This window comes from Mesitornis unicolor, unplaced genomic scaffold, assembly GCF_000695765.1.
Source record: "Mesitornis unicolor isolate BGI_N332 unplaced genomic scaffold, ASM69576v1 scaffold5387, whole genome shotgun sequence".
Lineage (NCBI taxonomy): Eukaryota > Metazoa > Chordata > Aves > Mesitornithiformes > Mesitornithidae > Mesitornis > Mesitornis unicolor.
Window position 1 is genome coordinate 13,436 of NW_010195585.1, and position 22,912 is coordinate 36,347.

The 22,912-nt window shown below is 42.1% G+C and overlaps 1 protein-coding gene across 1 annotated transcript in view; it reads right to left on the reverse strand.

Annotated features, from left to right (window-relative positions):
* Window positions 1-4,576: 4,576 nt before the first annotated feature.
* DTD1 (D-tyrosyl-tRNA deacylase 1) overlaps window positions 4,577-22,912 on the reverse strand; it is a 28,700-nt gene continuing 10,364 nt past the window's right edge. The window contains exons 4-6 of the mRNA XM_010188163.1: window positions 16,967-17,064; window positions 6,631-6,807; window positions 4,577-5,194 (exon numbers count right to left, since the gene is read on the reverse strand). Coding sequence (XP_010186465.1) covers window positions 6,652-6,807; window positions 16,967-17,064 — 254 coding nt within the window. The 3' untranslated portion in view covers window positions 4,577-5,194; window positions 6,631-6,651. The remainder of the gene's footprint in view (window positions 5,195-6,630; window positions 6,808-16,966; window positions 17,065-22,912) is intronic.

Genomic DNA, 22,912 nt, shown 5'->3' on the forward strand with positions numbered 1-22,912 from the left:
TCTTATCCACCAATGGTGCACTGCTCTGATCTCAATCCTATTTACATCTGTGTCTTCCTAAACCATCCCACGCCAATAAATTGCATTATGAAGTTATGAAGGAAGCAGGGTTTTTTTTGTTTGGTTTATGCCTGCTCTATCAGCCCTTCAACACTGGACATGAGGACCCAAGGTCAGCCACAGCTCAGCATTTCCATGATTCATTCCCAGGGACACAGATGTTGTCATCGACCTCTCAAGCATCAGCCTGACTCCTCATCCCTTTAAAAGTTTTCAGCTATTTATGCCAGGGTGAACAAGAGAAAAGGAGGCCAGCTTTCATAAGAAAGATTAGGATACAGCTTATTTAACCTAGCAAACCACAGACAAGGGAGGAGACAGGGTGCTCTCCTCTTATGGCATTGGGAATAGCATTACTTGTGATAAAAACTGAGACTGGCATAGAAAAGAACGGGTACCCCAGAATAAGGAAAAGTGACCAGATTTAGGACCTCATGCCTTATTTCAGAGTTTGTATTTGCAATGCTAGTTTGTATTTTCATACCATGTGTTCTGTTTCCTGCCAGGGATCTGCCATCTCACTTACACTGACAACCAGATACATGCAAAAAGTTTAGGAGGCCCTTTTTCAATTGGCATCAAACCTTTGTGGCCTGCGGAGTCCATACTTTCATGCAGGTGAGTCGACGGACAAGCATTTCTAACCACACAAGCACAAAATGGACTGAAAATGGGCCTTTCTAAGTATGGACCAGCAGCCATGGAAGAGCAGTCGTCTTCCACCAGCTGAAAACCCACTCTGGAAGGTCTGGCTTTCTTCCCTGGGCAAGTGATGGAAGATGGAAACTCAGTCAGAGCAAGGGTGCTGGCTGGCGAGCAGAGCACATTTCCCTCTTTCTTAGAGCCCTGTGTTTTTCCATACTGCACCATGAAGAGGTACTTCTGCCCTCTTCTCTGTTCTGCAGACTCCAACTCTCTCGGGTCAGTCAATATTAGTGTGACCACTGAAAGGATGTGGATCTGCTTTAATTGCAAGCCTCTAAACTCACCTGAGCATTTGCCCCTGCACTGCTATCCACCCATGCTAGACTTCATTTTTGGCATGCTATCAAAATGTGGTTTGCAATTGACTGAACCCCTATCTGCTCCTGTGGAAGAACCATAAGAAGGTGCATTTCAGCAAAATGATTTAGCAAAAGGATTCTGAGACTGACACCTGTCATCACACAGCCACCAGATCAGAGCAGAGTGTTTGCAGAAATCCTACCAAGAATATTTTCTGTAATTTTATGTGCGTACTTGTTGCAAAGGCAGAATTGCTTGTTGACCACACCATAGGTGTATAGAGACTACATAAAAATATTGAATTTTGAACAACAAAAGCCACAACAAAACAATAGACCAATGCAGTGTCTTTGCTTGAGGACTGTGATACTGTCCCTCACTTGCCGTCTTTATTATTTTCATGGCACTCAGAGATTCCCCAGGCATTTCACTGAGGAGGATGATTTTTGCCTGAGTTCACAAGACAGCACAAGGCAGAGAGACACCAGCACAGAGGGAAGCAGAAAGGAATCTGAAAGACTCAACCAGCACCCTTTAAGCATTATCACAAAGATAATGTCCTGGCCACAGGACATTTGATTTTGGGGTGCTTCCCCAAATGTCCACCCTGCAAGTTCTGCCTGAGGGCAGGCAGCATGCAGCTGGAAATCAGTCATTTCAGGGTCGTTGAATCAGGAGTTGCTTTATCATAGCTAGCAAACATTGTCCACAGCCCTCTTGCCTGGTCATCTGACTCTAGCCTGTAGATCATAAAGAAGTGAACTCTGACAAAACTGCTCTGTGAGCTGGGACTGGAAAATGGAGAAGAGCCTGTAAATCTAAATCTGTAGAAAAGGGAATAATGAGCAATGATTTATCATTCCTAAATATTGTCCCTTAACATTTTATAAACATAGGAAGCAAACACGCCTTTTTTTAAAACAAGGTCATTTTCAGCATTTATGAAAAAATATGTAACATTTCTTCCAACTAATAACTTCATCTATTTCACAGACAACCAAAGCTCACCAAGGCACCAGAAACCAACCAAGACTAAGAAGCACCAGGCAGAAAAACAGACATGGGAACTCAAGTCTCCTGGTTTTTACTTACAGCTCTCTACAAGCTGGAAATGCCATAAAACAGATATGACGTTTCTAAGTCATTTAATTGCACTTTTAAATTGCTCTTTGCTGTCAGTAGAATAGGGCAATAGATTCTGGTAAAATAAACAGCACTTTTAAGAAAATGAGCTTGGCTGGTTGGGTTTTTCTTGAGTCCTGAAACAAAACAATGTGGATGAAAACAGGAAGCATCTGTCCAAAACAGAGTTTTCCTGGGTATTTCCAGTTCTGAGGCCACCACAGACCATGACCACATCCCCGTTTATGGTCAGCTTATCCTCACATTTCCCATGTGAGGCAGAAAAATTGTATCAATTAGGGGAGACCACGTAGTCTTGTAACTCAGAGAAAGCATGGTTGAACAAGGAGCCAAGCATCAGGTCCTCCTCATCTTTGACCAACAGCCACTTCTTTGCCCTTTCTCTCTGCTTAAATACAACTATAATACCTCTCTTGCCTCTCCTGAGACATAGTTATAATACTGTTTTCTTTTTTAGCTTGGCTTCTACCAGGTTACCTTTTAGGATGCAAAGAGGCTGTGGGACTTTCTTCACATCCTTGTCTTCTTAAGAACAAGTTGCAAAGAAGACGACCAGATTTCAAATACCCTGGAACAAGCAGGACAATGAAGTTAGACGAGATAGGTCTCAAGGTTGGTTCATCAACAGCACTCGAGAGGTAGACACTCACTATCTTCCTGACTGAATTTGCCCTTCACAGCCAACTAAGTGCTAATTTGACAGCAGCCTACCAGGCTCCAGTCCCAGGTGAGGGAGACTCTGCAAGGACAAGGCACAACACGTGCACCTGGAGGTGAAATGCACTGCTTGTGACAAGGCTGTGACTTCAGGCAAGTTAAACTGCATATAATGGCCAGAGGAAAAATTGTGTAATTATTAAAGTCAAGACCATGTGTAACATTTCAACCTATCCTGGCTACTCACCATTTCTGATTTAATTCTAGGTGTGTGGCTTGCCAATCTTTACTTAAGCTTCACGTATTTTAAAAAGCCATGTCAGGGTGTAGTTCTGAAACTCTCCTGTCTTAATTTGACTGATACTTTAATAAGCAAGCAGTTACAACCAAAAAGATACAAGGGAAAGGTTGAAAACAAAACAAACAAAAAATCATAGTGGTTGCACACTCTGCAGCACTGTAAATATAATATGCATTTGGATTAAGAACAACTATCGTCAGTGAGTTGGCCCTATGTCATGGTTTAACCCGTGAGGTAGCTAAACACCATGCATTCACTCACTCGTTCACTTCCCCCTCTCCCCAGTGGGGTAGGGGAGAGAATTGGAAAAAGGTAGGAACACTCATGGGTTGAGATAAAAACAGTTTAATGATTGAAATAAACCATAATAATAGGAAAAACAGTAATAAAACACATAAAGTCATACTCAGCTCATACAGCAATTGCTGGCTGTGCACTCCTGGCAGTGAATATTAGGTAAGATAAATAAACACTGCTAATACAACAGCTCCAGCAAAAGCAGGGGAGTAGGAGGCCTCAGGAGCAGAACAATGGGCAAAACCTTCCAAATATGACAACCACTGAAGAAAGAGAGGGCATCCCCAGTAAACTCTCCAATTTATAGTGAGTGTGACATTGATGGTAGAGAATAATCTTGTTGGCCAGCTTGGATCACACCTGGCTTTTGCTTTCCCCAGCTTGTCTACCTAGCTGATCTCAAAACTCCTGATGACCTTGATTATGGCATAGCAGTGCTGGCTGAAAAAATTGAATAAAGTGTCTTATCAGCTCTGTTTCCTTTAAAACAAGTAGTGTAGTTCTTGCAGAAATGCAGCTTACCTAGCAGAAAACCGATTTTATGATTCTATCCCAGCAAAACCAAGACATCCTGTATCAGGACAGTCATGCAGTAAACATCCTGGCTCTGATGGTGGCCACTGCAGATGGCTAGTGAAGACCATAAGGCCAAGGTAGGCCTGAAAGGTGTCCTGTATAAAAGGCACCACTACCACCTCTGAAAGAAGTCAAGGGTGTAACAATTTGCAGTCTTTCATTTCCCTTGAAACTTCCTTGGCTTTAACATCCACAAGAGAGCAGTTTTGCAGCTGCTTCTCAGCTCTTGTTGTTTGCTGACAGCTTCCAAATGCTGTTCTGCCTCTGATTAATCTGACAGAAATGTCAGCAGGTGCATGATGTAGTATGGGGAGCAGCTGCTGCAGCATTTTGCTGGCCACCACGAAGTAATTAAAAGACATGTTGGAAAAAGCAAAGACTTCAGGTCAGCAACCTGACTTCCACACTTCTAAAGGAGAGGTGGATGAGTTACAGTCCTCGGTGTTTCTTGGCTTGTAATTTTTGCTCTGTGTCACTCACACTGTCAAGCACATTGCTATGTCTTAGGGAATGCAATACACAAAGACCAACAGGCACTCGGCTAGCATCATTTGTTTAATAAAGTCTTTTCTGTTTTTAAAAAAGTTTACAAGACAGATATGTTCCACATGATAAACAACTAGCAGCTGATGTTTCCTTTTAATAACTTCATCCATGCAGAAAGACTGGACTGCCTAACTTGGTGTTTACGTAGTAGCTGAACAATGTACCAAAATATACACAGATCTACACGCTGCCATGGAAACAGGTAGCACATGACACCAGAGAGTGAGAATCAAAATACAAGCCCGCTTGGATAATTTTCAGAATTCAAGTGTAAGTTTAAGGAAAAACCCTGATTTATCTTTGAAATGGAGCTTATGTACTGAGAGTGAATGTTCTGCTACAATCTGCCTACAGTCACCCTTTATTCAGCACTCATGTGAAAACACATACACAAAAATGTAACAGGTCCTTTTTACTACTGATACTACACATTAATAACTGAATCGGATAGCATTGCTTTGGTTGTTTCAATACAGAATGATGTAGGTTTCTAATCTTAGTTCATTTTTCCCATTTTCTATTCTTTTCCAAAGCTGTTGAAGAGTGGTGCTGAGGTGAATGTTTGTTGGGTCTCTCTTCAGTAATCCAGTGTAGCTTTTGCATGAGGAGCTGTGGAAGGCAAACAAACAGGAACATTACTATGAGTAGGAATAGAGTATGATTCTTTCAAATTCCAAAGAGAAAAATATCTTTACTTATTGTGAAAGCATTAAAATTAATGCTAGGTTATCAGTGTATCATATTTTAGAAATGCTCAGCTCCACATGGCCAGGGAAAAAAAGCCAGTGGACGTGAAAGTTTCTTTGATCCCTTTTCCAGATCAATCCAAACCAAATCTGCATATTTCCAGAAATCTATTCAATGCCTTATGCAAATTCATTTATATTAGTACCACACAGATAATACAAACTTCTGTAAAACAGAAATCATCCCCCAGTGTCTGACTACCAGGGAAAGTCATGGATTTTTTTCTTTTTTTTTTTTAAAAAAAAGCAACTTTCTGAGCAATTAATGATATTGAATTGTATAAATAACAAGTCACACTGAACTCTAGGGATGAGAAAACAAGACAAAGGTTAGACTGCAACTTTGCAAATCTGTTAATAATTAAACTGCATAGCCAGCTCAGGGCTTCAGTGGGCAGATGAGGGGAATAAAACTTTCTTGAGAGAAATACTTTCTTAGACATGTTTGAAAGTTCAAAATCAGCATTGTAGCTGTGGCAATGAAAGCTGTGTTCTGAAGACTTAAAACTGATGGAAAGAGTATGACAAATGCATATCTACGTATGCAGATAATCCATGATAAAAGATTCAGATCTATATCCACTCTAATTCCATTCACTCATGCCCAGGCATGTCCTGCAGGTCAAGTGCCTGAAGGGAGAGAAAATCCTAGTTCTCATACTGAATTCAAGCACCAAGTCTGGCTCTCAATGCCTGGCCCAACGTTCTCATTAGATGGTGAAGGTACATGAAATAGCCTGTTACCAGATCATCCTGGGAAAGAACAAACTGAGGAGGGAGGGTAGGAACCGCAACAGGAAATTGCAGTTCTGGCCTGCCTCCAACTTCTGAGATGTTTTCCACTTCCATTGCTGGGGACTCTGTGTTATCTGGGTATTACAAATGGCAGGCGCTGTTCCAGAGTGACCTGCCTGCTAGGTAAAGACAGAGAGAGAAACACAACCGTGTATCTCCGCTTTGAAGAATACAAAGCAGGAGTCTGACTTAAGTGTCTGCTGTGTTATAAGACCAAAATTTTAGACTTCCTGAATCAACCTGGGATCAGTCGCGCTGGGCCAGACTCACAGATACACACCTCCAGCCAAGCACACCGCTGGGAAGGAGTTTTCACCCACTTCTACATTCTGGTGTGCCGACTGCAGATAAAAAGAGGAGGTTACCCCCCAACAAGATTATCAGAATTTCACCTTTCACCACTTCTAATGCACCTCTCTGCATGCGCTGCTGCAGTAAAGCACCCAGGGTTAGAGACTGCCAAGCAGAAGGACACAGCTTTACAGAGGAGTGGAAAAGCCAAACCTGAGGCCTGCTTTGGATGAGCTAAGGCTCTCTTTCCGAGGACACATCTCCTTCTGCCCCACTGCTTGCACTGGGGTCATCCTTGTTACGAGGGGCATTTCTTTCTCTACTTGATTCAGAGGGCACCTTGGTTCTGGTCTTCTCTTTTCTTTGTTGTTGTTTTTCAAGTTTTGTCAGCTATTCACAAAATAAGGAGAAAGAGAGAAAACACTTTATGGAATAAAATAATTTCAGAAGACTATTTCTAAAACATTGTAAATGTGAACATTTGTATAAAACTTGCAACTCAGATTCACAACACCAACACAGACATCAGTAACACAAAAGAAAAAAAAAATGCCCAAGGCTTAGATTTTCAGAAATTCGGAGAAGACAGTGAATTACCATCATACGCTAACATGATCACCCTCTGACTATAAAAGAGAAGTGCATACATACAAAGGACTAGCCTCTGCTTTCCAGGGTTCATTCTCCACCCAATGCAATCTGCAAACATGGAAAAGAATAAACACAAGGAACAAAAGGGGGAACTGGATTCCACCAAACTCCTGTTTTGGGTCTTGAATGGCAGTTTTGTAGTTTCAAAGCTGTTGACAACAGATTTATCCCAAGTTAAGCCATCCAGCACACAAGAATAAATTTATTTTATTCTTTATCCAAAGACAGAGATATATGAGCCTTAGCATCACCTAGGATATAGAGTACCCATTTCAAATCAGCTTGGGTAAAACCCTCAGCTAACACTGCCTTCCCACCTCTCAGCAGAAACGTTTTCAATGCTATTAAGAGTCAAACGAAGTTGCACACAGTTGTCACTTCTACATTCCTTTCCCATCTTTCAGAGAGGCAGGTTGCAGTAAGTTCTGGGGACACTGCATAGTGATAGCTACTTAAATCACTACACTTTGTGCAGTTCATCTGTTTGGATAACTTCTGTAATCTCCTGATTTTCTCTACTGCTTTCACAATTTCCCCAAGATAAACATACTAGCCATAAGTCATAATTTCATGGCCAGATGATCTCCTCTGTGGTGAAATCTTCATAGAATGAGATAGATAATGTGAGTCAATTATGAATTAGACAGGCTCATGGAAGATGCATACAAGTCCAAGTCAGTAAGAGCTAAGAGTGCAAACTGCAGAGCCTTGGGAGGATGCACAGCATCTCCTTGTACCTTGTCCCATGTATACACACTCTCCTTGAACACCTGCACGTGTGCACTTCTAGCTTAACACAAAACATTCTTAGCTGGCTACTTCAAAACTAAAAAATAGTTTAATTTTACTATGTGAAATGACAGAGTACAATGTATCTGCTTGTCTACCATGATCCAGTCCTCAAGTCACATGCATAGGTGTAACAAACATTTTGGGCATGATACAAGCAATTGTTTAACTCAGAAACCTGGCAACATGAACGCTACTCTTCTGCCAATATACACAACACATCAATGTTAAAGGCATCTGCATCTGGAGGAAGAGAAACAAAAGTCTGTGAGCCCTTAGTATTAAAAGTACTCCTTAATTAATGGTACTCCCATGGTCTCAATGCAGTTGGGTTTTATTTTTGCAAATGGTATTGGGGTCATCCAGCTGCTGAGATCAGAATTGGGGTTTCAGTGATGGTCATGGTACAACAATGCACTGGAAGAGGGAAGGCACACCACATTAGCCGCAGGCTGCAGAGACCTGACAGCACAGCTCCTAGGTTTCAAAATAGATTTGTACACATTCAAATAATGATGTGAGCAGGTAGCACATACTCATCACTCCTCAGTAGCCCTCAACTTAGCTGTCAGTAATTGCAAAGTACCCCCCAACACAAGTACACCAAGAGAAAACAGTCAAACCTGTGCAACAAACCTACAAACAGCTGTTGCAATCTGTGCCCCTTTCTTTTACTGCGGTATCAAGGCTCAAGCAGTGAGAATTTTTGACAATAATGATACCAACAAAATTTTCCACTACCTCGTAGTTCTGTAACTTATAACTCCATGAAATGTCACTGTTTCTGTAAATGATGTGATTACTGAGTGACATGATATCCCCTCTCCTCTAAATAGTGTTTCTTATTGCTTCAAAGAAGAAAAAGCTTAACACACATGATACCAACAGTTTAAATTGAGTTACCTTTATCTTTGAGAAGGCTGTGAGCTGACCCAATAAAGCTAACCCTGGATTTTCAAAACATGATAAACAGTAGTGTTTTCATGCCGTGACCCTTGTGTTATGCAATACACAATCCATATCCATAATGTATATTTGTTCATATATAATTTACAGATAGAAGCAGAAATGACCCAATATATGATAGCATGTCATATTACTATGTCACATATGCTACGCTGGCCATTTTTCAACATGGTCTTGGGGGCAAACAGCATGCTCACTAAGACTTCTGAAGTATATATAGTTATATATAGTTTTATAAATATGTGTATATATAGTCTGATGTACAAGGCAGCCATATTCTCTGTAGAAATAGGAGTAGCATTCATATCCTAAACAACGCAATGTTGTGTATATTTACCACAAAGGACATCATAAGTTACCTAGTTCTGTAACTGATTACTTTGAGAACAATGTAGTGCAGAGAGCAATCAAAACAGCAGAGATGCAGAGATAAATCCAGGTCCATCTTCACATCTGGCTCTGCAGCAAACTCAAAGCTCTACTTGTGACTACTCAACTACATAGTTTTGTCACAGGGCAAGATCTTTAATAGATGGACTAAAAACAGGAGCAAGAATAACTTTGAAATATTTGGAACAACTCCCAGGTTGGCATGATCTGAAAGCAGTATTCACCCAGCTCAAAGAAAAATGACACCAAAAGTTCATTTAGATGAGAGGAGAAGATAATTTTATAAGCTGTATTTATCCATGTCTCATATGAGCAGGATTTACTTTTTTTCTTTTTACATTATAACAAACTAAAGGTAAAGTTCACTTATGAACTGTTTCATCCATCTAAAACTCAAATAATCCTGAAATAAGTAAGGATTTGAGTGTACCTATGGATACAAACACATGCATGCTCTCCAATCTGTGCATACGCTGTCATCAGTCTATGAACCAAAGTTCAGACACAAAGATTAAAATGCATTTCTTTGTACTCAAAATACAGTCTCACTGTAATTATGCAGGCAACAGAAGAATTACACATCTCTTAATTTTTTCATTTCTGTGCTTAGAAGGTGCATTCAAAGGGATGCGTTATGGGAGCACACTCCACCACGAAAGACCTGCCAGTGAGTCGAAAGAGGTTACAACAGTTAAGTTTTCGGTGTTACAATGAATAAAACTTCAGACACACAAGTCTGTTCAATGAAACATAATTTTAATGCTTTCCATATAAGCACAGAGTGTGTTCCATACTCATCATCTCATCTACAGAAATTTCATAAGCTGTTTGTGGCTACTGCCCTATGATGTTTGCTGGCTGGCTGTGGAGATGATGCACCCTTACAGAAAGTGTCTAACTCAGCCTTACATCTATAAACCAAAATTCATACTTTTCTGGGCTCCTAAGGATTCAAAGTGTGGGCATCTTCGAGCAGAAGCAGCACTGTCTCGCAGCAAAAGTATTGCATGTGCCTAAGAAACAATGCTGGGCAGGTCAGCAGCGTGTACCAGAAGCAGAAGCACCACAATATTCACATTTATAACAGCAGACCAGACATCCTGCGTGCTGAGCCGTGACATGCAGGCAAGCAAAAAATCATGCACTGGATTAGAACCAAAGCCCGTCAATTTGACAGTCTTAACTATGGACATAACGGGAGTTACTAAGCCTGAAAACTCACATGGAAAATAATATTAAGATGTAGATGTCAATCCTTTTATCTCCAGCCACAGTACCCTGCAATCACTTTGTGTTATGATTTTGGCCAGAAACAACCCACAAACCGATGGGCTGTTCAGAAGAAGTCCTTTATGGTCCCTTGCCAGCAGTCAAAACCCGTCATCTGGGGATCAACACCTGGTCTGCCCAACTGCTCAATTTCTGAAGTGTGAAAGGAGTGAGAAAAGTCTTGAAACATCTCAGGTGTTTAAGACCATCTCTTTCACGACCATGCACAAAAATGCAAGAGTCCTCAATTCCCCAGAAGGCAACTTTTCTTTTCTCCCATTGTAATACAGATATTTGATATTGCTGAGACACTAATGATAAACTAATAATCTTAAACTATGTGGACATTGCTTCATCCAATAGATTAAGCAATATACAGAGTAATAGTTTTGAAAAAGGTCAACATTTAGATTTGAGTTGGCTGCTTCTTTGGCAAATTCTAGGCTGATGCAATTGAGTAGTACACCACAGACAGGAAATTCTAAAAGCTGAATTAATTACAGTGGAAAGCTACACTGCACTGTGAAAGTTTCACCAGACACATCTGATGTTATGTCAGATGTAATACTGTATCACATCACTTTTGCAGTCAAACTAGCACACCAAGTCCTCCCCTTGCAAATGCTAATAACTCTCCGGGTTATTTGTTTTGCTGAAGTTAATTTCCCACATTCAGAAATGCCTTAGTGTCAGCCTTCCTTGAAGTTCCACCTTCTTGAATACAGAAACATATCCTTTGTGTTCCTTCGTCTCTGTCAGTGTGTACACAGGGGTTGATTGCTGCTCTAGAGACAGCTTTTCCTTTTGTGACAGCCATGAACAACACCAGGAAGAAGTGAATGACACCAACAAGAGAATTACTTTGTTAGTACTTTGCCAGAAAATCAGTGGCAGTTTTGTGTTTCTGGAACCTCAAACCATAACAAGATCTGCAGGTGTATGTTTTAAATTTCAGTAGTGGTGTGCTACACCTCTGCTAAACCTGCTGCAATTTCAAATCTAAAAAAACCCAAACAAACAAAACAAAACAATAAAAAGCCACACAAAAAATTAAAGAGAGGTTACATTTCAGGAAAAGATCAATCCTTCAAACTGCCGTAGATTACAAATCTAGCAGTTTTAACACTAATGCCACTAAGCAAATCATAGCACTGAGATAGTATCAGAGGTCCACTGCAAAAATAAATCAATGGAAAGGTTGTGACAGAAGAAGGAGTAGTCTTCACAACCTGTGAAGGAGATGGCAACCAGCTGACTTTTTCCTTTTCCTTTCCTTTCCACCTTAGGCTTACGATCAAAGCGTTACTAGGAGCTTTTTTCCCTTTGAGAAGAGGACACAATCCTTTTGGCCAATGAGCAGCTCATGCAAGGAACAGATACTTCACTTTGTTCCTAGAAGAAACATGAGCAGCACACGATGAAGTTACACTATACAAGTCCAAAGCATGAGGCAAGTGAAGTCCTATCACCCCCTCATCAGTCAGCCTGGCCTAACTTGCTGCCCAGGGTCTTGGAAAAATTCCCTAGCCAAGCAGTTTATCAGCTGCATGGCTTCCCCACTCATTTTCCTCAGTCGCTCTTTATCACCACTGATACAGATAACCAGCTGAGCTCCCTTTGCTTCATTTTCCTCACAAAAATTTGCATTATAAGAAAATGAACTCACAGACTTTGGATTTGTTTCTTCAAAGTGAGCTAAAAAACAGTGCAACTGGAAGAAGAGAAACATCAAAGTTGGCAACACAGCATCTGGAAAAAATGACAGCTGAAGGTGCCAAGGAGAGGACTGTAGTTTATTTCTCATAACGGTGCACATGTTCACATAAGAAGGAAGAAAAAATAGGTGACAAAAACCAAATTCAAAGACAATGGGAAAAATCCATTCACTGCAGACAGGGGCCCTGGCTCCACAGTCATTTACCATAGTTGAATATCAAAAAATATTTGACACCAGCTCCATCAGGACTGTGCCACTACTCCACTACTGTGTAAGTGAATTATTTATTTCTAATACAAGGAATATAAACATTTGGATTAATTAATCCAAATGTATTTTTATCAAAATGTATTTTTATCCAAATGTATTTTTACTAATTACATTGCTAAGGATTTATGAAGATCAGATTATCAATTATCAATTACAACCACAGACAATCACTCAAGAAAATACATATTTCCCTGTCACATCCAATGACATAAAAGAGCTATTCATCAGCAATTATTTGTCTAATCTCTGTTAACATCACATTAAACACTGCAGGATGGTTTATTTATCTCTTCGTGCTAAAGCAGAAAGCAAAAAGATACAAACCACACCATCTCTAAGCCTTAGTTCCCATGCTACAAGCACATCGACAGACTGCATGACAGCAGAAAAACCGCAACAGACAGGGAAAAGAGAATGACAAATTTAAACTGGTTCCTCCTCATCCTACATCTTGTATGATGGGTGAGAGATGATGACACACATGTCAAATACTATCAGGAAAGGATGCTTAACAGTGTCAGAAATAGTGCCTCCAATGAAGTGTTAAGGTCCCAACATGAGCTGGAAAAGATACTCAGTAGCAGTTAAAAGAGCTGCCAATTTTCAAGTAATGTGGGTTCTTTGAAACAAGGCATAGATTAAATTCTTTCTGCATCCAAAGCACACATGGCTGGAGTGCTTTACTGTGCCTGTGACACTGTAAGACCTCATCCATTTCAGTGACGAAAAAAAACAGGACTTGCAATGAGCTGGAACTGAAGGTGGTTAATGAAATGTGCGTGGACAACACATTGCAGAAGGAGGGTAAGCAAATTTACATTACTCTTATCCTCATATAAGGACTGTCTGAAACCCACTCAGATAGCCCATAGAAGGACTCTGTCTGTCCTCCTTTTCATAGGGACCAGACACAGACTCAGTAAGAAGATAGATACTTGGTGTAATCTTACCTTAGGATAAATGACAGTGCTCTAAGCACTTCCTGCACAAGAACCCTTATCTTTGCTGATGAAGAATGAGGTTTAAGGGGGAAAAGGTGGTAATCAGCAGACAAGCCTAAAGCAGAATCATTCACATTAAATAGGGAATCCATGCCAGACAAAGTTTGAAAACCAGCATCCTTCCCGGTCTTCAGCCCACGTCGTGGTCACCAGGAAGGTGCTATCAGATGTGAAAAGCAGGCAACTACGAGGGCAAAACCCTTAAACAAGCCAATGTTCCCCAAAAAAGAGATGGAAACTTGCAAAACCAGTACACCCTGGTGATCCCTCTTGGGTTATTTTACATCCACACACGGGACAGCAGGGGTAAAGGCTCTCTCAATGGTCTCCTTTTCAGTCAGAAACTGCATCGTGTCATCCTACAGCGATCCACCTATCCGTACTCCAATGACTCCCACTAGACTTTTTGAGCAAAAAATACTGGTCACCAGCTTTGCCCTAGAGACCAAAGCACCACAAGGCTCCATCTCACAGTCACAGGCAGCAGGACATGATGCTGCCATCCATCCTGCCACTAATGCCCTCAACTGCATTGAGGTCATTGCTCAGAGGCATGAAGAGATCATGTCTTTTCCGATGTCACAAAAAGCTGCAGTGGCAAAAGCAGAGTGACAATACTACCACAAGTACCACAACTAAACCTCAGCCTTAACAAGTCTATACCATAAACACAGCACCTGAAAACAGTGGACCATAACTCTCTTGAGGGTTGATGAACAGTTCAAAGGGGAGATCAAAAAGCACTCTGTTTCTCTCCCATCCAGCTTTCTGCAGGTGCTTTTCTGTTTCCCAGGCAAGTCAGGCAGCAGCTCAATTCCTCCAAGTAGGGATGTAAGTGCTTACATCTACAATCATTCCTCACTCTGAAGACAGAGCTGCTGCTGCTAATTATGCACGGTTTGGGCTGAGAACTCTTTGTGCTAAAGCTGTGAGGGTACAGAAAGAAAGAAGAGCAGATACAGTTCTTTCAGCAGCTAAAACAACACAAAAGGATACAGAACAGAATTTGGGGGTAAAACAAAACTGACTCCAAACCAAGACACCTTAGCTATGCAAGGCAAGAAGAGATGCTTCTTTAGGCTTTCCCATGCTCGTTTCTCATTAGGCTCCAAACAACTTTAGTATTTTGAGATATGCAGAAATCCCACCAATTACAGCCACCAGTTGCACTGCCGTTATCACAGAACCTATAAGCAGGATTTAAAAGAGCAGGTATAAACATACATGGCTGGCTGAAAACCCCAAATGTTTAATCTTTAATTCAGAAGAGTGATGGTCATGTGGTGGTGACTCAAGGACAGATCCCATCAGCAAAAATAATTTTGTTTTGCTTGTCAACTGACCAAGTAAGTGGGTAGAATCACTGTACTTGGGACAAACCAAGGCTGGAAGGAGGATCGCATAGGAATAGGAATAGGAATAGGAATAGGAATAGGAATAATCTAGTTCCAGTTGGAAGAAGGGACCCACAGCAATCATCTAGTCCAACTGCCTGAAGACTTCATGGCTGACCAAGAGTTAAAGCCTATTATCAAGGGTATTGTCCAATTGCCTCTTAAACACTGACAGGCTTGGGGCATTGACCACCTCTCTAGGAATCTTGTTCCAGTGTTTGACCAATTACTCAGTAAAGAAATGGTTCCTAATGTCAAGTCTGAACCTCCCCTAGCATGGCTTTGAACCATTCCCATGCATCACAGGATACCAGGGAGAAGAGATCAGCACCTCCCTCTCCACTTCCCTCCTCAGAAAGCTGCAGAGAGCAATGAGGTCACCCCTCACCCTGGTTTTCTCCACACTAGACAAACCCAAAGTCCTTAGCTGCTCCTTACAGGACATGCCTTCAGCCCTTTCACCAGCTTTGTTGTACTCCTCTGGATGCATTCAAGGACCTTCACATCCTTCTTAAATTGTGGGGCCCAGGACTACACACAGTTCTCAAGGTGAGGCCACATCAACACTAAATACAGCGGGATAATCACCTCTTTTGATCAGCTGGTTATGCTGTGTTTGATGTACCCCAGAATGCGGTTTGCCCTCTTGGCTGGCAGGGCACACTGCTGACTCACATTGAGCCTGCTGTCAACCAGCACCCCCAGGTCTCTTTCTGCAGGGCTACACTCCAGCAACTCCTCTCCCAATCTATCCTTGTATCCAGTGTTAGTTCATCTCAGGTGCAGAATCTGGTATTTGTTCTTGTTAAATTTCATGTCAATGATGATTGTCCAGTGTTCCAATCTATCCAGATTGCTCCACAAGGCCTCTTGTCCCATGAGAGAATCAAATGCATCTCGCAGTTTACTATCTTCAGCAAATGTACTAATGGTGCATTTATCTCCTGCATTCAGATCAGTGATAAAAATATTGAACAGAACTGGCCCTAGAATTGAACCCTGAGGAACACTGCTGGCTACTGGTCAGCAGTCAGATGTAGCCCCATTCACTACAACCCTTTAAGCTCTGGTCTCCAGCCAGTCCTTCACCCAGCACACCATGTACCTGCTTATCTCACAGTTGGACAACTTGTCCAGAAGGATGCTGTGAGACAGAGTATCAAAGGCCTTACTAAAATCCAGAAATACTACATCCATCACCTTTCCTTCATCCACCGGGTAGGTGACCCTATTGTAGAAGAACATCAAATCAGTTAGATAGGACCTTCCCTTCATGAACATGTGTTGACTGTGCCTGATTATTTTATTGTCCTTTAAATGCCTTTCAATAGTACCCAGTATGATCTTCTCCAGAATTTTTCCAGGCACTGAGGTTAGACTAAGAGGTCTGTAGTTTCATGTGTCTTCCCTCATGCCCTTCTTATAAACTGGAATAACTCATTATAACAAGTTAAGTGAAATGTTAAACAAATAGGATTGGTGTGGCCTCACTGAAACACACCCTCCCCGCACTGTAACAATCCCTCTCCCTTTCACTTTCAGCCTGGAAAAGTTGGTCACTGTTGTATTCAGAGGATAAGAAAACCTCATCACCACATTTGGTTTGCAGCACAGCCTGGGCTGTTCCTTAGCAGAGATAACTCTCTTCTCCACTCCAGACTTAAAATTCAGGACTTGAATTTGCTGTTCCCATTCCTGAGAAAGAGGCAGCTCTCTAGCTCCATACAGCCACTCACATGCAAAAGCCCCTAAATGTCAAGAAGCTTTACCAAAAAGAAGGGGAGTCCAGATACATTATAAACATAGTTAACAAGTCATTATTAAATGGCAGCTTCAACGATGAGGAAGAATAAACTGTAAAAAGCTGTTTTGCACTACACACACACACACACACAACATTTACCAGGACAGCAGACATATACCAACAGACCAGGAAACTGAAGAAAACAATGCAATTATTTAACTTCTCAGAAGCTGCACAGGAAGCACAAGGTCCTCATGCCCAACGCAAGCTAGACTGCTTCATCACAGGAATGCTACACTTTCACAGAGGCACAGTCTATATATCCATCCTTTCTAGACAGACCTTCTGGCTCACTTACCTGTTTAGGGTCAACAGTGGCAGCTGGGGACTCCAGTTCTATTGTTACAGGACCATCGTTCTGGATGTGTACCTGCATGTAGGCACCGAACTTGCCATCTAAAAGGGAAGAGATGAGAAGTGCTGAGGGCTCATGAAAGGATAACATATAACAAAATCTTTCCAAAATGTGCTACTAAAAAGAGAAAAAAAAATACATATAAGGTCACCCTACTAACAAACAGCAGAAAGCTATTAAGCAAAAACAGTCTGTGTGCACTCAGCTCTGTGGTCTGACATTCAGAGACAATCAATACGCAGCTAAGCACAGTGACGTCCATGGAACAAGTCTACAGATAATCAAGGTGCTCACAGTTCAGGATGGGCAGGACAGTTCTAGTCCAGCTAACTAGTTGATCCATTGAAGGAATCTTATATATGGGCAAAAGATAAAAAGATCTGAAGTCTATTCTGAGGCATTTGACACTGGATACTCCAGAGAAGGGGACACCAGTGTACAGCTCAGTCCCAGTCTGCTACAGCAATTTCTATATTCCTGTAGAATGCCAGAATCTAGGCCATTCTTTGTCAGTCTGGCAAAAAGAGGCAGTGTCTATTCCCTCAACCCTGTCTACTTCACAGGAATACACTTCTGAAATCACAAATGTCTATGTCATTTGTCATCAATGGCATTTATTAGCACACCAGCTGAGCCACAGACCACACTTTTGGCAAGCATTTAAGAAATTTCCATCACAAAAGACACATGACACTTCTATCCTTTATAGTCTACAAAAGCCATCCTGCTATCTTCTCATCACGAAGAAGATGCTATCTTCTCATCTGTGCAAGTTTCCTTGCTCCATTTTCTCTAGTTCAGTTTTCTGCTTTTCTATCTCATCTCATCCCTGGCTAAGCCTGCTTGACTGGTCAACCCCATATATTCTCTTCTCCTACCCCACACACCTGAGTAGCCTTTCTAGACCTTCCTGGTAGGGACAGCAAAAGGAACAGATATGACCATACAAATACAAATGCACGAAAGAAGAAGAGGTGTAGTGCAGCAAGCAGACAGCAGTTATCCAAAGTCTGGAACAGCCTTACTTACTGGGAAGGCAGGCCTGGAGCCTGCTCAGCAACACAACCAAAACCTCTTCCAGTACCACCTGGGACAGTGAGCAAGAATATGCTGAAAGCAGTAGGCTCAAACTTTAATGGAGCAACTGCCCACAGCGAACATTTGCATGAGACTTCATATAGCTACGCAGCAGCTTTCCATGGCAAGATGTGATGTCCCTGCCTGAACAGAGGTCAAACAAAACTGTCCTGATTCTTTATTAACATATTACTGGGGACAAAGAGCTCTGGGAAGAGTCGTCAGTTTCTCCCTGGCACATCCTGTCATCCACAGATAGAAGTCTGATATTTGCTTAACAGAAAAAGGAAACAGATAAGGCATATTCAGGCCTGTCCAACACACATGGGCCTTATCACAACAGATCTACTACATAACCGATTTTCCAATGGCTGTATGCCAAAAGCCACCCCATAAGCTAGAGATACAAGCTCTGGCAAAGCCAAACACTACAGCACTGCACAAAAGACTGCTGCCAATGGTCCAGCAGCCAAGGAAAAGGTTCCTGGACTGACTATTGAAGAGTCACAGCAACAAAAACGCCAATGGGAAGGGGTGAAGAGCATGATTCGAGGAAATATTTCTATGAAATGTGATCTACTAAACAGAAAGCTGCAAAATTTTACCAGCTGCACTCCTGACATTTTCTGTCCCACAGAGGAGGTGGCAGAAGAGAACGTGTGCCCAGTGTCCCAGTTTGCTGTCTTACACCGGCCTCTTTGATCAAATCAGCCTTCTTCAATGTTCCATGTGAGCTGAGAAATGTTACAGGTGTTGAACTGAGAAACCTGACAAAGGCATGGCTACCGCAGCTGCACATGCCCAGGTCCAAATGCTAGCAAGGCTGAGCATGTTCCCAGTAGGCACATACACAAACACAGGTATGCTACACACACACACATATATAGACACATAAAGTCAACTGCTCAGATACCAACACAGACACACACAGCACTCACATGAAAACACACACACCTACAGCCTCACCCTGAACCCCTTACTGGCTGACCAGGATGAAGGTCCATTAGTGGGAAATATGTACATATACACAATTTGGACTCCTCCAGTAGCTGGGCTTAGACACCCAGTAGCTGCCAATGGATCTTTGCCTCCCCAGATGCTGCCACCTGGGTATGCAAGTCCCTGAGGCCCACAGCCCTGCTCCGGCTGCTGATGCAGACCCCCTCACACACATACATCTCCCCCCAGGTCTCTGGCAGTTTGCTGCCACCACCTAGTCTCACCCTTAAAGACACAAACATGCACAGACACAGGTCTTGCCCATAGAGACCCTCAGCCTTCCCAGCAGCTGTCCAAGACTTCTCTAGTCCCTCTGGGAGTCAGTTCCTCCTGTGGTCTCACTCTCAGAGACATACACCCAGAGCCAGCTCTGGCCACTACAGCTCTTACAGCTTATCCTGCTGTGTATGTACTCACTCTTGCACCCTCACTCACAGACATGGGCCTCGGACCCATGGCCCCACTCCAGGTGCTGCACACAGACCTCATTCACACACATGCAGACAAAGCAGTGGGTGCCTCGCTCAGGAGGACAGTTAGAAATGGGCTTTAGTAAGAAGACAAGGCAGATTGTGCTCATCAAGTGCAGGGCACAGCCACAGACATACTGTCTAGCCATTTCTTACACATGGCCTGCTCTTTTTATACCCATATTCCTTTATTTTCCCATTCTTGTTCCTCCTTAAATTTCCTAGATCCACCCCTTTCCCTGCCTTTGCTAACTCACCTAAGGTAATATCCCATAATAAGTCTTGTGCCACCCTGAAATGCTCTCCTTCTGCATATGTCCTGTAAGGTGCTCCGGAGAGCCATTCCCATTGACTCGCCAGTCACACCCGAACCAGGAAACTGAGGGTCCCCCAGGACAGCCCTGGGAAGGGCCTAGACAGGGTTTGTAATCCTCTAAATCCAGAATTAGGGTTCTCCTGCCAACCTTTCTGCTCCTCTGTGTGTCTGCAGACCAGCTGTGTGTCACACAACCTACCAAGGATGACTACAGCAGGAGTGAAACCAACTTCCCGTCTGACAACTCCACTGTAGGGTCAATACCCTCTGGAGAGAGAGGACAACTGAGGCTGCGGTGGCATCAAAGAACGGCACATTAGAAGTTACTGACACATCAACAGTGACTGCTTTAGCAAGGCGCAGCTGACTTGGTTAGGTAAATCAAGTAAACAGAGGTATCATGAAGCTGTTGGTATTTCAGGAAAGGATCGGTGTGTTCAGAATGCCAGCTAACAGTGCAGAAGAAAAATAGAAGAGAGTTACTAAATAATTACAGAAAATAACAAAAAATTTACAAGGCTAAAGTATTGCAAAGCAAGTAAAAAACATCAAAAAGACCTGTTCTCATTTTTTAAATTTGCAGGAGCCTGGAAAATGTAAAGGCTCCCACTGAGAAAAGATGTCAAAGCAATCAAAAACCTGGTGATTTTAATTTTCCAGAACAGTTTTCAAACCCTTTGTCACCCATGATAGATGAGAACCTGCAGGGAAAACCTAGGTAATTCTTTTCTAAACCTGTAGCTTATGGTTTCACTGGTGAATCATGCAGGAACACACTTTCAGAGATGCCCGTAAACGACTCTCAGTTGAAGCATAAAAGCTTGAATGCTTGCTGCTTTAGGTTTGCTGTATCTGCACATCTGAAGTCTAGCTACCATCATGTGTGAGAGTCTCTTACAGAAGAAGTATCGATTACAGCACAGGCATCTCACAGAATTGATTCCTGCACAGAAACAGACCTAATTTCTGCATCTGACAAGCACAACAAAACAAGACTCTATACCTTCATGCAGCTCATGAGGGAAGGATATACTGACATGCTTAGAAAGTGGTTATGTTGCTTCTTCAGGAAGATCAAGCAGACACAACTTGAGCTACTGCTCCTAGAAGGGTTGTTGTTATATTTACAGTGTATATGGAAAGAGATTTACCTATATGCTTATCACATAAACCAGTCAAAACTAATGCATCTTTTTTTAACAAAATAAAAATAAAATACTACCTCGATCTTTAATAGTGGGAGTGTGAATTTTCAAATAGCTCTCCACATATTGTACCAACCCTCTGCTGTATTTACTCACAGAAAAGGACTCTCTTTTACACTTCCTATATATGTATGGACCTAAAAAAAAAGGTCCATACAGGCCTTATTTTTTCAAAGGCTGTTAAAGTGGTCAAATGAGCCCCTACCTTTACCAGAACACCCAACACACTACCATCTCATAAGCACTTTCTATCTTGTTTTGGCATCAGAACTACTGTCAAGGGACATCTTTAACAGCTCCCTCTCACTCTCCTCAAACTTCCAGTCTTTTGACCTAAGGTCACCCCAGCTCAGAAAGTTTAAGATGTAGAGCTAATGGAAATAGTAACAATAATAGTTCTCTCAAATTATTTAAAAAGCCAACTGAGGGAGCATTTCTTCACATTCCACAATCCCTTCATTGGACTTAATCCAAAATGTCTTGTGGACCACCACACATCCTCATCTTCAAGCTTTCAAACATACTGCAAAGGTGATGCCATGGTCAGAAGCAGCTGCCACCCTCCCTTATCACAAACTGAAGCAATCTTTAGTTTCAGGAACCGTGGTCCCTGCACAGTATGCACTTTCCTCATGGGATTATTCTGGCTTTTTGCTTGTGCCTCCCTTATACAACAAAACCAAAGGGTTCTAGCGGTCTATAGGTCCTCATAGCTCTTTTCAAGAAGTGGTCTCACTGTAACACAGCTTCTTCCTCTGCAGCTTCGGGGTCTGGTCTTGCCTGAAAGAACAAGGGAAAGCTAAAACCTAGCTTCACGATTTATTCTTAAATCAATGCCCGATTCCTCCTTAGGAAGAGATGATGCTTCAGCAGAATCTCCCTCAGTGTTGGCTGCCTGCCTCAAAAACATGCTCCTGCTTTCCTGCCCTTGTCCCAGTGTCTGCCATAGTGTCAGTATATGGCAATTCATATAACCTTCCAGAGAAGGCATTTTTCACTTGTGTGTTATGGCTTCCTGAAGAGGTAACTGAGAGACAAGCCTGACTCCCTCAAAACAAATTGACATGAGTGGTACCACTGCATTTTGCATTCACCTAAGAGCACAGAGGTGGAACACACCACCTCTGCGGTGCTCGGGCAGACAGCCTGCAAAGGAGTTGACTGTTTTGCCTTTGATTGCAACTTCTGAAACTGTGATGCAGACAATCCCTCCTCTGCACAGGACCGCAAAGAAACTGAAGACAACACCTCTTCCATCTCTCTGTCCCAAGAGTCTGTCTGGATTGATGTTCATTTTTCAGTCAGAAGAAAGGGAAAAGAAGGAATCCATCCTCCTTGGATGCTGCTTGTTACCCCAGCGACTTTGGGTAAATGTATCACATGACCCTGTAGTGTCCATGGGAGACACAAGCAACTTACTCTTAAATACTATTATTCCTGCTTTTTATACAACAATGCTCTCTTCAATGTAGTAAGTACCTTTCCCCACTTTGAGACTTCTTGACTGATAAAGTCACCTCCTTGCAACATCCTCCATGATAAAATAGGATCCTAAAAGTATGATTAAAGTGACAAGTTTATTCTGCTGGACATCCATCCCTTGTAATTTCTTTTCTCTTAGATTCTGGCATGCATGTATTCTTCAGAGGCAAAGAGCTTTATCTGAGGTAAGACAGACAAGATACATCTAAGATGTAAAGACGTGAAAATGAGATATAATTTACTTTCAGAATATTTTTTGGACATATCTCAAGCCTCCTGACCTAGAAACTTCCCACTGGTGTTATTCACAAGTTACTTCTAAGCTTGCCTATTTGGAAAG